Here is a 17,676-nt window from a genome sequence, read left to right as displayed (position 1 = left end):
CACAGGGGAGGGATGGTGGTGATCACGGCACAACAATGCGAATGTAATTGATATCCCTGACCTGTGCACTTAAAACTTTTACGGTATGTGTATGTTACCACACCGACAGAAAAAGAAAAAACAGAAAAAAAAAAAAACAAAAAATGCTTAGCTGCCTCTTCGATCTGGACCCAAAAAGGACCGAGCGGATTCACGTGGGAGCGCTGCCCAGCAGAGGGGCGGAGCACACGGTTGACCCCCCCCTCCACCCCGCCCCCTGCCTCCTGCCCCCGCCCCCCGCGCGGAGGCCTCACACGTTTGGACCAGGGCCTAAGGCCTTCTCCTCCTCCCTCTGCGTCTCTCGTCAGTCAAGTCGGTTCGAAGCCAGCCCTGGAGGCTGGGGCGGGGCTCTCCCACTAGGGGGCCTGAGGCAGGGCCCCTCCCCTCACTTCCCCCTGGCGCTCTCCCCGCCCTCGCGCGCCTCGGCCAATCGGAGCCGGCGTCCGCCTCAGCGGCAGGCTAGGGGGCCGCACGGCGACGGCGCGGGGAGCTGGCGCTTTGTACCCAGCTGCAGGTAAGGCGTACGGCGCGGCTGTGAGCGGGGGTGGCGGCCAGCCTTTATAAAACCTGGGGGCAGGAGCTTGGAAAACGTGGCCCGCGGGAGACCGGGCCCCGCCCTGCGGTCTCGGGCCCAAGGCCTAAACCCGGGACTCAGCCCGGGCGCTCCTCCCTCGCTCCGCTGGGCCTGGAGGGGGAGCCGGCAGTCCCGAGGCTTGGCTGGCCGGGGATCGCGGCGAGCTCTCCCGGGAAGGGGCTTCCTCAGATAAGCAAAACACGAGACTGTTTTAAAAAAATTAAACGTGTATTTTATTTTAAAAGTGTTTATGGCTTCAGTTGTAATGTAGGCGTAAGTCGGCAGGTGCTGTGTACGTGCACGGCGTAGTCTTAAGGGGCTGGGGCTGGGGCTGGGGCTGAGCCAGTGGTTCGGTCGCGGCAGCTCGAACGTGGGCTGACAACTCGGTCCACGCGAGCCGTTCGGGGCCGGGGCTCTGCTCGTCGACTACGAATCCTGCGCAAGTCCCTAAATCTATCCTGGCCGCGCTTTCCTCTTGGGAAACTGGAAAATATAGGTATTTCATAGACCCCTGTGAGGGTTACATGAATTAAGTGCACTCTGAAAAACTAAGGCTGAGCTCCCAGCAACGACAGGGTTAAATATATACACAGATCTTCCCAAGTCCTGATACCCTGAATCGTTCGACAAAGGAATTAAGGTAGTTCACAACAAAATCGCATAGCATGGTCAGAAATAAATATAAAAAAATATATATATATATAATATATACATCAGAAATAAATATAAAATATATATATATATATATATACCTAGATACTGGGAGCAGAGACCGTGTAAGAACAGAAGATAAGTCCGGGCAAAAAAAAAAAAAAAAAGAGTATGTCAGTACTGTCCAATAGAACTTCCTGTGATAATGGAAATGTCCTATATTTAATTAACTAACGTATTCATAGCCATATCTGTCTAGTGGCTACCTTATAGGACAGTGCAGGTCTGTAGTTGGGTCTCAGATTTGTTTCGAGGCAGGTGAACTTGGTTAGTTACATAGTTCTGGTCATTTGGAAAGTAAAGCGTGCTAGAGGCTTCTCCCCGCCGGCCCTCTGGCAACCACCACTTTGTTCTCTGTTTATAAGAGCTTTTAAAATGTTAGAAACAAAAGTTAGTGCTGCGTGTTCTTCTGCCTGTGTGGAAGGTTTGTATTCACTGGCCCTCCCCCACTTGTCAGTTATGCTGTGCAGTTCATGGTGTCCTGTAGCTCTCTCCTGCAGAAAGAACTGGTCTTTAAGTAACAGGGAACCAACGTTCCTAGAATTGATCCCCCAGAAAGCTGGGGGATCAATGTCTGACAACACCTATGGGCCCCAGAATATCCTGATCTCAACCCAATTTTGAAACTGAGTTGCACATTATTTGCAATTATTTGAATTAAGTCACTTTAAAAAAACACGGACAGACCCTCATAAATTTCAGTACACTAGACGTTATTCCTTAATAAGAGTATTTTGACTCCTGTTACCTCAGTTTTTCCTTTTATATCTATCAAGATCACTTTTTTCCCCCAATAAGTAGTGCTTTATCATCCATTCCAATAGAAAACAGAATTGGCAGATCACAGAGAACCACAAATAAGGGCGCCTGGCTGGCTAAGTCAGTGGAGCACTCGACTCTTGATCTTGGGATTGGGAGCTGGAGCCCCATGTTGGGGGTAGAGATTACTTACAAATAAAATCTTAAAAAAAAAACAAACCCACCACAAATAATCTATATTAGTCAACATCAGGACTACAAAAATGGTACTTTCAAGAAAAGGTAGAAGGTTTCGAAATGGCGATAAGGAGGAATACGACGAACATAGAGCAGTTAGGAGTGGCAAGAAGGTGGGGAGGGCGCCTGCGTGGCTCAGTCGTTAAGCGTCTGCCTTCGGCTCAGGTCAGGATCCATCGAGCCCCGCATCGGGCTCCCTGCTCGGCGGGAAGCCTGCTTCTCCCTCTCCCACTCCCGCTGCTTGTGTTCCTGCTCTCGCTGTGTCTCTCTCTGTCAAATAAATAAATAAAATCTTTAAAAAAAATTTTTTTTAAAAAGAAGGTGGGGAGAGGAAGAGAGTGGCTCAGGTTTGGAGAGAGTGTTCAGGAAAGCTTTACCTCTTCAGCCCTTTTGTGTGTTTTAACTTCAATGGCAGCTGCTTCCCTGGCTCTGATAACTGGAGCCTTGTCCCAGTTTATATGTGTCTGTGCCTTTGAGAGAACCAGAAAAGAAGTTAATAACCTCCAGTTAACCAAGACAAACACTGAGGAAGCTAAACCAAAAGAGAACAAAAACACAGAAGTAAAGTGGGTTAGATTTACAGCATGTCAGCACTGAAAGAGAGCGTAGGGGTCATCTAAGTATGTCTAAGTTCATTTGCCCCCTCTCCTTTTTTTGTGGTGCAGAAACCAACACATGTACCTTGGCCTTGGTCAGACTGGTAGTGGGTGCCCATGCCAGGTATAGAATTCTGTTCTTGAGTCACAGGCAGGCTGTTATCCGCCAGAGTGATAGCTTGTCTGAGTGCATCACATTTTGGGGTCAAAGCTCAAACCCCAGCATTGTTTAGTAGACCTGCTACAGTAGATGTGGGGAAAGGAGAAACCTACTTTAAATTGCTTTAAGCAGGTTTTTTTTTTATGCAAAAGTGTTGGCTTTTTTTCTTTAGCTGTCTAGTGAACCACTGCAGGCTGAACTATCGTTTGTTATTATTTGGTAATTCAGGAACTAACTCAAGATTCTTCTGTTTTGTATTTTTTTTAAGTACCATATATTTCTGGATGGGGAGACCTATTAATTCACATTAATTTAATTTATAAGTTTGATACAGTTATAGGCACAGTCTCAGTGGAACTGTTCTTTTTTTTTTTTTTTACTGAACAAAGATGTTCTAAAATTAATCTGGAAGTTCGAGCAAGCAAGAATAGATAGGAGTACTGTGCAAGTTAATGAGAGAACTTGAACTATCAGATAACAAAACATATTAAGTCATAGTCATGTAAACAAATAGGCATGGGAATAAAGGTCAATGACAGCAGAAAAAGTGAAAAAAAGAATAACCATAAGATCTTATGTACGAGTCATTGGGGGAAATGATGAAATAGTCCATTAATTATTTGGGAACAACTCAACTATTTGGGGGAAAAGTACAGGTAGAGTCTTACCGCATGCCATACACCAAAATACAGCCTCGTTGGATTAAAATACAAAAATAAAAAGTTAAAAATCTTAAAGGAAATAAAATGTCTATACCTGTTTCTAAACATGATACTGGCAGTCAGAAACTTAAAGGCTTTTAGTGTTTGACCAGTTAAATATTAAACCCTTGAAATAAACAAATGAACAGACCTAAATCTTCTTGCTATAGGGTTACGTCTTAGATATTTAAGAATATATTAAAATATAGAATAAAATTCTCCCTGGGTTCTTTTCAAACTTTAACTCGTCTTGGCAGGACAGTGGGGGGGGAGAGAACTGGGTGATGAGCAGGGAGAGTATAGAAAGGCAGAGCCAGATCTCGCCTGGTCTGGGGTTGTGCCTCTTGGCAGTGCCATCTTTCTTATAAGAGGAATTGAAAACTGGAAGGGAGAGAGCATGGAAGGATACCCCGGTCGAAGGATCTGGCCAGGATACCCCAGTTGAACGTGCTTTATACATGAGAGTGTAATTCATCCCAGGTAGTAGACTACTGATGCCTAATGAGCTAGGGTTCCTAAGTGGGATTCTGTCTCCCGCGTGTGCATTTCTCCACATCATTCTTTGTTTTGCTTTCCCAGATTCTGTGGGAAAGCAGTAAGGTTTATAAACAATGTTTTGTAGACATTTTTCATAGGAAAACTTTCCTGGAAGTTCTCGTTTGAAAGGAAAGGCAAGCAGTAGCAATGTTTCTACAAGGACAAAAGACTCAGGGCAATTTAATGATCTCTTTTGAATGTGATTTGGGTGCTGGAGACAAATTAGAAGCAGTGGAATTGCTAGGTCAGGGGTTGTATGCATTTGGAATTTTAATAGATGTTGCATACTGCCCTCTTACAGGGCTGATACCCATCTGTAGTCCCCCAATAATGTCAGAAAGTGTATTCTTCCCCACCCTTTCTCTACTGCACTGTGGCAAACATTTTGATCTCTGGCAGTCTCATAGAGCACCTTTGTGAAATAATTGCATTCTGTGATCATAAGTGAGGTTGAGCGTTGTTCTCCTTGTTTTAAAAGTCGCCTGAATTTCCTTTTGTGGGAATCAGAGAGCCTTTTAGAGCTGGAACAGACCTTAGGGATGAAGTCCACTCATTCAGCCTACAGACGAGGAACCTGTTTGGACATGATCCCTTGGCTCGCCCATGACTGATGCAGGGCCAACACCAGTTCTGTTTGTCATAGTAGTTGTCTGAGGGAGTGTCAGATGGGATCTGTAAAGGTCTCCGGAGTACTTTGGAGTTTGGCTGTAGAACCACAAAGTCTGAAAATTACCACGCAGTGCTACAGGGCCTAGACTGTGAGACCAAATGCTGGTGCCCACACTGAACTTCAGGTGCTTCGTCTGTAAAATAGAATTAGCGTTAGCTTTTTTGCCAAGGGTCTATGGATTCGTGTTAATAGAAGTAGGCTCACAACTGTTACTAACCTCATATCTGTACATTTTGTTATCTGACTTGCCCACCCACATGTAAGCTCTAAAGGAGGCTTGAATCAAAATTCTTAAAAATATGAGTAAAACACAGTAGAGTTTTGCGTAGGGCATCTGCATGGGAGAGCAACCAGGGTGTGTTCTCTGGGGACCCACTGTGGTCCAGGCTGCTACTTAACACACATCCTTGCTTAGTTGTAGCTTTTCCCCCTGGCTTTGCTGTCAGTGTCTTGGTTGTCCTTCCAAGATATTTTATGCATGAGAAGACATACCCATACTGACTTCCTGAGGTCTGGGAGGAAAGCTTACCCGCTTTGTTACCCCCTGCTTTTTAGGGTTTGTCTTCTACAAGTTCCCTTTTTCACATTTTTCAGAAAACATGAAAAGGCTCTGGGTTATTAAAGGAAAGACAGCCCGTGAGCCAGCTAGGTTAGGTCATGAGACCCAATCTCAAAGCACAAAGGAGGAATGAGAAGAGAGAAGAAGGGAGGGGAATTACTGAAAATGGGTTATTTTCAACACACAGCCCAGGTGACCATCCCAGATGTTCATAGGATTGTCGAGGGTCAATTTTCTTTGTTTGTTTCTCTTTGTTGTTTTTAATAATGGGTGTCACTTATTTCATTGTTCTTGTTCATGGTTATCATCACTATGTCCAACCCTTTCTAGATTTTGAAGGAGAATGAGCTCAAATGCAGGGATGGGTCCAAGGACCGAGGCCACCACAGCCTTCCCTTCCCAGAGGACTTGGAGGGCCCTCCTCCCTCTCCTCCAGCTCCGAGCAGCATCTGCATTGGCTTCCTGGACATCCCACTTGGGTCGGAGGGCTGGAGAGGCTTTAGTTCTTTCTCTGTCACTTCTAGTCACACAGTCACCCTGCCATTGCCTGCCCTAGTCTTAGTTGAGATAAAGTGGCAATTCTAACAGCCCTGAAAAATGAATGAGAAAGTGAATTTTTATGGGCCTCTGTGTTCTACTCTCAGTTCTAGTGTTTCTCCAGGTGTGGCTGTCTGACCACGTGCACATGATCTTTTGGACACCTGTTGAAAATGCAGATTCTCAGCCTCCCCTGCCTTGTAGACTTCCTGAATCAGAATCTCTGGGGGTAGAAGCCAGAAATATGCATTTTCAACAAGCAGTCCTTGGAGTACATTGAAGTTTGGAACCACTGTTATTCCCTACTCGTTTCTTATTTCTTTTCCTTCTCTTTCCTGTTTCTCCTTCCCGTCCCTTTTTCCTCATTTCTTCTGACTCCTGCTCACCTGTTTGCTCCTTCTTCCCTCCTCCTTAATGCTATGGGTTCAGAGTAAACTGTACTTTTAACATAATATGTTTAAGTCCTCTGGAAAGTCAGCTAGGAGAAAAAAAAAAGGAAAGTGTGTATTTCCTACTGCCTTGCTTGTCTCTGTAAAAGAAAGGCAGATCTGGGGCTCCTGGGTGGCTCAGTCGGTTAAGCGTCTGACTCTTGGTTTGGGCTTGGGTCATGATCTCAGGGTCGGGGGATCAAGCTCCCTGGTAGGCTCTGCACTCTGCTGAGTCTGCTTGAGATTCTCTCTCTCTCCTCCCCTCCCCCACTCACTCGCTTTTTCTCTCTAAAATAAATAAAATCTTCAAAAAAAAAACAAGAGTGTGGGAGAAAGTGGTATGGCAAAGGGGAGTGTCTGCATGGCATCTGGGGCGGGTGTCTTCAGGGTCCTGACCTCTGCTTTTGTCTTCACAGCCACGGAAGTAGGAGATCAAGATGAATGCCGAGGTGAGTTCTTTAAAAGGGCTGGTTTAAGGAATGCATTTCTTGCAGTGCTCCTCATTTCTCCTTTACAGAGTGTCTCCTCTCCCTACAGAACTTTCAAAAACATTGGCACAAACTTGAAAACATTTCCCTTCCAGCCTGCCGATGTGCACATGGCTCTGGGTGATAATGGAAGAATTAGGCCCTTCCAAGTTTTTTTTTTTTTTTTTTTAACTTTATTTATTTTTGACAGAGAGAGAGCACAAGCAGAGGAAGCAGCAGGCAGAGGCAGAGGGAGAAGCAGGCTCTCCGCTGAGCAGGGAGCCCAACGCGGGGCTCGATCCCAGGACCCTGAGATCATGACCTGAGCCGAAGGCAGACGCTTAACCGTCTGAGCCACCCAGGCGCCCCCCCCCTTTCCAAGTTCTTATCTGTGTCTGTTCAGCTTCAGTTAGACTAGAATTTACCTATCGCAGTTAATCCTGAAACAACACTGAAGGGCTGGGGCTGGAGTGGGCAGCACGGTGTACGGGTGCTGGGCCTAGAGCCTTGCTTTGTGTTATTCTGGGGACTTAACCTCTGCTTATTAGGACATTTCTCTGCATTGTCTCCTAGGGGCTCTCAGTTCTACTGTCCCTGTTCTTTGGTCTGCTGCGTCTTCTAGTCACTTTGCCCTTTTGTTTTTTCCTGACTGATCAGCTCCTTCCTGCCTCTACTCCTCTCCAAGTCCAGCCAAACCCCAGGGTCCATCTCTCCAACCACTCTCGGTCTGATGTTCCCATCTGCTTTTCCTCTTGTTCCATTGACCTACCGTGCCAACCCCAGGACAGTGGTCTTGGGTAGGTGGCACAGCTTCATGTGTCTGCAGCTGGCACACATCTCCAGACCCGCATGTGCATGCTCAGCACAGCCCGCCTGTCCTCCACGGAGCTGCATGCAGCCCCCTTCCCCATTGCCCTGAATGGCCAGGTCCAGCCTTCTCCTGCCTCCCTGCTCCCTCCTCACTCTTAGCGTCTGGAACACTTTTTACTTTACAGAGAAAAATGAGAACCATCAGACATCATCTCTCTCAATTCCTGCCTTCCCATGTGTCTTGCTCCTCTTGTCACAGTGGAAGGGATGTTTATCAGTGAGAGGGCTCCAGGCTGTGAGTAGAGGAAAACCCAACGTAATGTGTTTTTTATCTTGGAAGTCCAAACGGACGGCAGGCTTCAGGGCCGGCTGATCCAGTGGCTTGGCGATCTTGATGATCCAGGATCATTTCGTCTCTCTGCTCTTCATCCAAATGTTAGCTTTCTCCTAGAGATAGTTCCCCTTATGGTTATAGGATGGCTGCCAGCAACAGTTGGGGCTACATGCTTCCTCATTCACTTTGAGCAGGAGAAGGAGAGCTTCCTGCAGCTCTCAGAAAAGTAGGAACCTCTTTGTTTTTGTTTTTGTTTTTTTTTTTTTTGAAACCGCACCTAATGCCACCTTAGGTCTTATTGGCAAGAATTGGGTCACATGTCCACTCCTGGACTAATTACTGGGTTAAGAGGAGCCGAGATTTTGCCAATTGGCTTAGACAAATCAGGCCCACCCTGAAGCAGCTTCCCCCCTATGCCTGGGCTGTATAGAGGAAGAAGAAAGGGGAGTGGACCTATCGCAACCAGTGTCCCTAGAAACCCCTGTCCATACTCTGAATTTCAAATTCTCTTGCCTCTTCAGACCTCACCCTGCCTCCCTAATTATCTCCTTTACCAGCTGCATTGTTAACCTCATTTCTCCTGACTCTCTCTGATTAATATCTCCAAACGCTTTTCTTTTTTTAAAGATTTATTTATTTATTTTAGAGAGAGAGCACAAGTCGGGGGAGAGGCCGAGGCAGAGGGAGAATCCTCAAGCTGACTCCCCATTGAGTACAGAGCCTGACATGGGGCTTGATCCCACGACCCTGAGATCATGGCCTGAGCTGAAACCAAGAGTCGGCTGCTTAACAACTGAGCCACCCAGGCGCCCCTCAGAGTGCTTTAGTTCTTACTTTCTTCCGAACAAAACAACGCATGACATTTTGTCAAGCTACTGTCATCCTATTTTTCTCGTGTCTTTCACAGGGAGGCTTCTTGAAAGAGATGTGCATAGGTAACCTCTCCATTTTTTCCTCTCTCCAAAGTCATTCTGAACCTACTGCAGTCGGGCTTCTTTCTTAACTGAAATTCATCTTAAATAATAATTTTTAGAAAATTGTTTTGGTAATAATGTCGGTACACACAAAGCTCAAAAGCCATAAAATGGTAAAAGTCAAAAGTAAGCCTCCCTCCTTACTGATCCCCTAGCCTTCCCCACGTCAGGGCTGACTTCTTTTAAGCACTTTCCGGTGCCTCTGACCCCTTACGTGAAGGCCCCTGCGACTCACTCAAATTCTCATGGTCTTAGGAGTTCTGAAGAAAAATTAGAGACTTTGCGTTAATAGTAAGCTTATATAGCCTGGCCCGGTGACAGTTCCGTCAGTCATCAGTTACCCCTGCTTTCCTATCATTTTGACCCTTCCTCCTTTGATGGCTTTTTACTCTCAACCTTTGAAAACATTCCTAGACCTTCGGTTCCCCTGTAACTATCGTCACTTCCCTTCTGCATTAAACACCCATCGTTCAGTGCCTGTGACCACTTTCTCCCTTCCCTTTTATGTCAGCCCCACTGCAGTCTGACTTGGTTCTCACTGTTCCACCAAAACTTTGCAATTGAAAGTAACCAGTAGCATCTATATTGCCAAATTTGGTGGAAACTTCCTTTTTGAAGCATTTGACCCTATTGGCCGTGTTCTTCAAGTGTTTCCACGCCATCCCAAGGTTTCTGCCTATCTCTCTGCTCACTTCTTGTCACAGTCTTTCTTAGGCTTCTCTTCTGCCTGCTTTTTAAAACTGTGTGTTTCCCGGGATACTTCTCCTCCTACTCATTTGTCCTAGGCTGCTCATCTGATCCCCCAGTTTTTGTTAATCGTATGCTTAGGAATGTCCCAAATGGATTTGTTCAACCAGATCCTACTCAAGATCTGTACATTGAGAAGCCTGACTGCTCATCTTCACTGAGCGCTTAACACAGGTGCTCCAGCTCATCCCAACCCAACCTGGACCCGCTGTCTTTCACCTGCCCCAAATCGGCTTCTCGGAATGGCACCATCGCCATCTGGGTATGGGGCCTGGAAGCTCGATACCCTCCTCACTCCTTTCCCACACTCCATGCTGTAAATCCTATTTGCTTGATTTAGTCACTAAAATGTAACAACACACTGTTCCAGACTTTAGACTTGGCTTTATGGCTTTAATGGTAAAAAAAATATAGATAAGGTACTTGTACTCATGGAATTTGCTGGTGAGACCATAGTACCCTCCAAATCTGTCTTTTTCTTGCTTGACTTTCTGCCTCCTCATCATTTGCTCACTTCCTGTACTTACTCTCCTTCCCTTTCCTTACGCTGCTCTAGGGTATTCTGTCTCCCTCTTGTGGGGCATAGAAGGTACTCCTTAGCCCCTGCTCGTGGCATGTGGTCCTTGTTGGTGTGTGCAGGGCTCCTCTCTTGTATTTATTTTCTCATTCCTTCTGGTCTGCATCCTCGCTCTCACCCTTCCAAAGACAGCTGTTCTAATGGATTCAATGATTACCTTTTTGTTTTCATGTATCCCCCAAAGTATATGTTACTGTTTTTATACAAATACCCTTTATGTTTACATTTGGTAAAATTGTTTTTTTGGTGCACAAGTTCTGTGAATTACAACACATGCATCAATTTGTTTAACCATTCCCGCAATTGGGATTTAGACCCTCCCTCCAAAATACTCCTTTCTTTTCTTGCTCCTTTGTTGTCACAGCCACCCTCACCCCGAGCCCCTGGCAACTCCGGTGTAGTATACTTTTAATTTCAATAACTGTATTGTGTTACAGTTCATATCTTGTTCTCTTTCTTATTTGTTCCACTCAGCACTACGTTTTCAAGATAAAACATATAGTTAATCTGCTGCCCCGTATCCCAGGATGTGCATAATTTAATCCTAACAAGACACCTATGAGCAAGGTGCTATTATTGCCTCTGTTTTGTAGTTGAAGAAAATGAGGGTTAAGTAACTTGCTCAAGTCATGGGGTATTGGGGGCAGAATGGTCATGCAGGCCCTGATGTCTCTGACTTGGTAAATGCCTCTCTTCTTGTGTATATTCAGCTAATCTTGTCCATGCGGTTCATATGTCATTTCTGCTGTGTGAAATTTCTCGGGGCTTGCTTTCTGGAAGTGATCTGGAACACCGATCTGTGTCTTGCTTTTCTCACCCAACAATCTGTCTTGGAGATCTGTCCCTTTAAATACATAAAGAACTTCCTTGTTCTTTTCTATAGTGTACTATTTCATTGTAAGGGCATACCATAATGTACATAACCAAGCAGCTGTTAACAATGTATATGTTATTTTCGATTTTCTGCTCTTACAAGTAAGGCTGCAATAAACCTAAGTCTTTTCATTGTGTATCTCTATAGGACACATTCTTAGAAATGGACTTACTGGACCACAGAATATTTGCATAAGTTATTTCCAAGTTGCTCTCCACAAAAGTTGCCCATTTTTCTCTCCCTCTTGCATTGTATGAATATACCTGTTTTTCTGCACTCGCCAATGTGTTGTTAAACTTTCTGATCCTTGTAAACAGTGGATGAAAAACATTAGGTTGTTCTTCCTGACTATTTGGAATCCCCTTTTCCCCCTCCCGGAATGGTGGTCCAGCACTTGCCTCACGCCTTATCCCCTGAAGTTCCTCCAAAATGATTTTATGTTTTATTTTTATTTTTTTTACAGAGGGAGAGAGGGGGCTGTGTAGAGGGAGAGAGAGAATCTTAAACAGGCTCCACACCCAGCGCAGAGCCCATGCGGCGCTCCATCCCGTGACCCTGAGATCATGACCTGAGCTGGAATCAAGAGTCACATGCTTAACCAGCTGAGCCCCCCAGGCGCCCTTTGTGTTTTCTTTTACCCTTTTCATCTCAAAACAGTTTTTTCCCTAAGTTGGCAGAACATGTTCTCTTAATCCTAACTTCCTCTGAATTCTGTGATCAGATTTGGAGCTCCAGACACCAGCTTCTCTGAGTCCAAAAGATGGGAGCAAGCCCACTCTTACTTTTTGAGTCACTTTGCTGTCCCTTATGTGTGTCCTTTTACTGCGGTCTTGAAACTGCTCCTTTTCCTGTACTTCAGCGGCATTTTCCCAAAGGTTTGACATAGCAGAGCAAAGCAAACAACTGAAAATGGAACTTTAGACATCTTGGTTTCTAGAAATCCATTGCCCTCCCCTTCCTGGCTCCTCTCTCTGTATCCTTCAGCCTCCTCATAACCTTGCATATCTTCCTCTTTCGGCTGCTCCTTGTTGTCCTTTGCTCTGCTTTTTGCTGGTTCCCACCCCCAAAGTTTTAGCCACCAGTATTTGGGGATTTTTCCAGTTATCTTTTTGTTGTTGATTTCTAGTTTAAATTCCATTTTGGTCTCAGAGGAGACATTGCATCACTTCTGTTCTTTTAAGTTTGTTGAAGTATGTTTTATGGCCCAGAATGTGGTCTGTCTTGGTGAATGTTCCACGTGAGCTTGAGAAGATTGTGTATTGCTGTTGCTGAAATAGTCTGTAGATGTCAGTGATATCCAGGGGACTGATGGTATTGTTGAGTTCGGCTATGTCCTTAACTGCTTTTCTGCCTGCCGGATCTGTCCATTTCTGATAGAGGGGTGTCGAAATTTCCAACTATGATATTGGGTTCATCTTTTTCTCCTTGTAGATCCATTGGGTAGATAGATGCTTCATGTAGTTTGATGCTCTTGTTAGGCACATACATGTTAAGGGTTAACATTTTTGGACTCCATTATTATGTAATGCCCTTGAAATTAGTGTAGCTACTTCTGCTTTCTTAAAATACTAACATGGCATATTTGTCTCCAGCCATTTACTTTTCATCTATATGTGTCTTTATATTTTAAGTGGAATTCTTACAGACAGCAGCTAATTGGGTCTTATTTTTTAATCCACTGTGACAGTCTTTGTCTTTTAATTGATGCGTTTAGACCATTTAATTTTCAAAGTGATATCGTTGGATTAATATTTGTTGCTATCTTCTATTTGTTGCCCTGGTTCTTTGTTCCTATTTTTGTCTCCCACTCTTTTTCTGGTTTTAATTTGAGCATTTTATCATTCCATTTACTCTCCTTTCTTAGCATATTGATTATACTTCTTTTTTAACCTTTTTTAGAGGTTGCCCTAGAGTTTGCAGTATGCATTTACAGCTAATCAAGGTCCACTTTCAAATAACAACTCTACCACTTCATAGGGTGTGAGTACTTTAACAAAATATTCCTATTTCTTCTCCTGCTTTGTGTCATTTACTTCACTTATATGTAAGCATACATAAGCATATAAATACATAAGATACATATGTATAAACGTACATAATTAAATACTTGTTGCTGTTACTATTTTGAACAAATTGTTATCAGCTAGATGAATTAATAAAAAGTTATAATTTTACCTTCACTTAATCCTCCTTTGGTGCTCTTCCTTTCTTGATGTATACCTGGGTGTCTGTCCTATATTATTTTCCTTATCTCTAAAGAACTTCTTTCAACATTTCTTGCAAGACAGTGTAATGACAACAAATGCCCTCGATTTTTGTTTGTCTGAGAACTTCACTTTTGAGGGATCATTTCACAGGGAACAGAAATCTAGGTTGGTAGTGTCTGCCTCTCAGCACTTTAAATATTTCACTCTCCTCTCTTTGTGCATGCGTGGTTTCTCAGGAGAAGTCGCATGTAGTTCTTGTTTTTCTCTGTAGGTGAGGTGTTTTTTTTCTCCAGCTTCTTTTAGGATTTTTTTTTTTTTAACATAAATGTATTATTTGTTTCAGGAGTACAGGTCTGTGATCCATTGGTCTTACACAATACACAGCACTCACCACAACACATAGCCTCCCCAGTGTCCATCACCCAGCTCCCCAGCCCCCCACCACCCTCCCCCTCAGTTTGTTTCGTGAGATTAAGAGGCTCTTAGGGTTTGTCTTCCTCTCTGATTTTGTCTTGTTTCCCTTTTTCCTCTCTTCCCCTATGATCCTCTGCCTTGTTTCTTAAATTCCACGTATCAGCAAGATCATATGATAATTGTCTCTGACTGACTTAGTTCACTTAGCATAATACCCTCTAGTTCCATCCACGTCATTGCAACTGGCAAGATTTCCTTTTTTTGATGGCTGTGTAATATTCCGTTGTGTGTGTGTGTGTGTGTGTGTGTGTGTGTGTGTGTGTGTGTGTGTGTGTATACCACAGCTGCTTTATCCATTCATCTGTTGATGGACATCTGGGCTCTTTGCATAGTTTGGCTATTGTGGACATTGCTGCTGTAAACATTGGGGTGCAGGTGCCCCTTTGGATCACTACATTTTTATCTTTGGAGTAAATACCCAGTAATGCAATTGCTGGGTCATAGGGTAGCTCTATTTTCAACTTTTTGAGGAACCTCCGTACTGTTTTCCAGAGTGGCTGCACCAGCTTGCATTCCCACCAACAGTGTAGGAGGGTCCCCCTTTCTCCGCATCCCCACCAACATCTGTCGTTTCCTGACTTGTTAATTTTAGCCATTCTGACTGGTGTGAGGTGATATCTCATTGTGCTTTTGATTTGTATTTCCCTGATGGCAAGTAATGTGGAACATTTTTCATATGTCTGTTAGCCATTCCAATGTCTACTTTGGAGAAGTGTCTGTGTCTTCTGCCCATTTCTTGACTGGATTATTTGTTTTTTGGGTGTTGAGTTTTATAAATTGTTTATATATTTTGGATATTAACCCTTTATCAGATATGTCATTTGCAAATATCTTCTCCCATTCTGTGGGTTGCCTCTTTGTTTTGTTGACTGTTTCCTTTGATTTGCAGAAGCTTTTTATCTTGATGAAGCCCCAGTAGTTCACTTTTGCTTTTCTTTCCTTTGCCTTTGGAGACTTTGCTTGCAAGAAGTTGCTTTGGCCAAGGTCAAAGAGGTTGCTGCCTGTATTCTGCTTGAGGATTTTGATGGATTCCTGTCTCACCTTTAGGTCTTTTATCCATTTTGAGTCTATTTTTGTGTATGATGTAAAAGAATAGTCCAGTTTCATTCTTCTGCATGTGGCTGTCCAATTTTCCCAGCACCATTTATTGAAGAGACTGTCTTTTTTCCATTGGACATTCTTTCCTCCTTTGTCGAAGATTAGTTGACCATAGAGTTGAGGAGGGTCCATATCTGGGCTCTCTATTCTGTTCCGTTGATCTATGTGTCTGTTTTTGGGCAAGTACCAGGCTGCCTTGACGATCACAACTTTGTAATATAGCTTGAAGTCAGGCAGTGTGATGCCCCAGCTTTGGTTTTCTTTTTCAACATTTCCTTGGCGATACAAGGTCTTTTCTGGTTCCATACAAATTTTAGGATTGTTTGTTCCAGCTCTGTGAAAAATGTCGATGGCATTTTGATAGGGATTGCATTGAATGTGTAGATTTCTCTGGGCAGCATAGACATTTTAACAATGTTTATTCTTCCAAACCATGAGCATGGAATGTTTTTCCATCTCTTTATGTCTTCCTTAATTTCTTTTATAAGTGTTCTGTAGTTTCTAGAGTATAGATCCTTTACCTGTTTGGTTAGGTTTATTCCTAGGTATCTTATGGGTTTTGGTGCAAATGTAAATGGGATCGATTCCTTAATTTCTATGTCTTCTGTCTCATTGTTGGTGTATAGAAATGCAACTGATTTCTGTGCATTGATTTTATATCCTGCCACTTTACTGAATTCCTGTATGAGTTCTAGCAGTTTTGGGGTGGAGTCTTTTTGGTTTTCCACATGAAGTATCATATCATCTGCAGAGAGTGAGAGTTTGATTTCTTCTTTGCCAATTTGAATGCCTTTTATTTCTTTTTGTTGTCTGATTCCTGAGGCTAGGACTTCCAGTACTATGTTGAACAACAGTGGTGAGAGTGGGCATCCCTGTTGTGTTCCTGACCTTAGGGGAAAAACCCTGTTTTTCCCCATTGAGAATGATATTTCCTGTGGGCTTTTTGTAGATAACTTTTATGATAGTGAGACATGTTTCCTTTACCCCTACACTGTGCAGTTTTAATCAAGAAAGGATGCTGTACTTTGTCAAATGCTTTTTCTGCATCTATCGAGAGGATCATATGATTCTTGTCCTTTCTTTTATTAATGTAGTGTATCACATTGATTGATTTGTGGATGTTGAACCAACCTTGCAGCCCAGGAATAAATCCCACCTGATGGTGGTGAATAATCCTTTTAATGTACTGTTGGATCCCATTGGCTAGTATCTTGGTGAGTATTTTGGCAACCATGTTCATCAGGGATATTGGTCTGTAATTCTTTTTGACGGGGTCTTTGTCTGGTTATGGGATCAAGGTAATGCTGGCCTCATAGAATGAATTTGGAAGTTTTTCTTCCATTTCTAGATTTTGAAACAGCTTCAGTAGAATAGGTATTATTTCTTCTTTACATGTTTGGTAGGATTCCCCTGGGAAGCCATCTGGCCCTGGACTCTTGTTTTTTGGGAGGTTTTTGATTACTGCTTCATTTTCCTTGCTGGCTATTGGTATGTTCAGATTGTCTGTTTCTTTCTGTTTCAGTCTTGGTAGTTTATAAGTTTCCAGGAGTGCATGCATTTCTTCCAGGTTGCCTAGTTTGTTGGCATACAGTTGCTGATAATAACTTCTAACAATGGTTTCCATTTCTTTGGTTTTGGTTATGATCTCTCCCCTTTCATTCATGATTTTATTAACTTGGGTCCTTTCTCTTTTGGATACGTCCATGAGGGACTCTTAACTATAGGAAACAAACTGAGGGTGGCTGGAGGGGAGGGGGATGGGGGGATAGGGTAATTGGGTGATGGGCACTAAGGAAGGCACATGATGTGATGAGCACTGGATGTTATACACAATTGATAAAGTATTGAACACTGCATCTGAAACTAATAATGTACTGTAAGTTGGCTAATTGAATTTAAATTAAAAAAAGTGATCACAAAATAAAGGTACTAATTGGAAATGCAAAAAATAAAAACCAAGTAAACAATCTAAATGTGAGGAAATGGATCATTTTATGGTTGATTGGCTTGCTGGTTGGGGGGAGGAAATGCAAATGAAGATATCAGTCAATTCAAAGACCTGGATTAATGGCTTTAGCTGGGTCTTTTATCACTGCCTCCTGTACTTCACTAACACCAGAGGGGCTTCCACATGTCAACAGTTAGGCATGAAAAGTTGTTGCAGCTGAAGAGGAGGGTTTGACTTTAGGAGAGGATTTTAAACAATAGTGCATTCCTATATATTAATATATGTATAAATATATAACTTTTTTATTCTCATGTACAGAGGTTTTTTAAAATTTAAGCTTATACATATGAATATTGTAAGCACAAATGGATTACTAAATGTGTGATTTTTAAAGATTCTGACAGAACATTGGTCTTCCAAACTTTATTCATTTCAATTATATATATTATACCAAGACAGACATATTTATGGTCTAATTTCTTAAAAGAACTGCTTCATGTATAATATCTATAGTTAGTAGTTCAACCACTCAGTGTGTAGTTTAATATACTTTTTATGAATTATTCTGAAAGTTTTAAATGGGTCATATCAGAGTTTTTAATGAAGACTGTTATTTCCCTTAAATATGCTAGTAGCTTCTTATCTAGCCATAAACCAA

The 17,676-nt window shown here is 43.0% G+C and overlaps 1 protein-coding gene across 2 annotated transcripts in view; it reads left to right on the top strand.

The window, feature by feature from the left end:
• Positions 1–434: 434 nt before the first annotated feature.
• The window catches only part of BLVRA (biliverdin reductase A), a 57,962-nt gene continuing 40,720 nt past the window's right edge, over positions 435–17,676 (top strand). Inside the window, exons 1-2 of one of the 2 annotated variants that reach the window (XM_027574626.1) lie at positions 435–553; positions 6,925–6,957. In XM_027574626.1, coding sequence (XP_027430427.1) covers positions 6,950–6,957 — 8 coding nt within the window. In that variant the 5' untranslated portion in view covers positions 435–553; positions 6,925–6,949. The remainder of the gene's footprint in view (positions 554–6,924; positions 6,958–17,676) is intronic. The other variant, XM_027574625.1, reaches the window with a different exon arrangement.

This window comes from Zalophus californianus, chromosome 12 (assembly GCF_009762305.2).
Source record: "Zalophus californianus isolate mZalCal1 chromosome 12, mZalCal1.pri.v2, whole genome shotgun sequence".
Classification (NCBI taxonomy): Eukaryota; Metazoa; Chordata; class Mammalia; order Carnivora; family Otariidae; genus Zalophus; species Zalophus californianus.
This window is presented reverse-complemented; position numbering and strand designations above follow the sequence as displayed.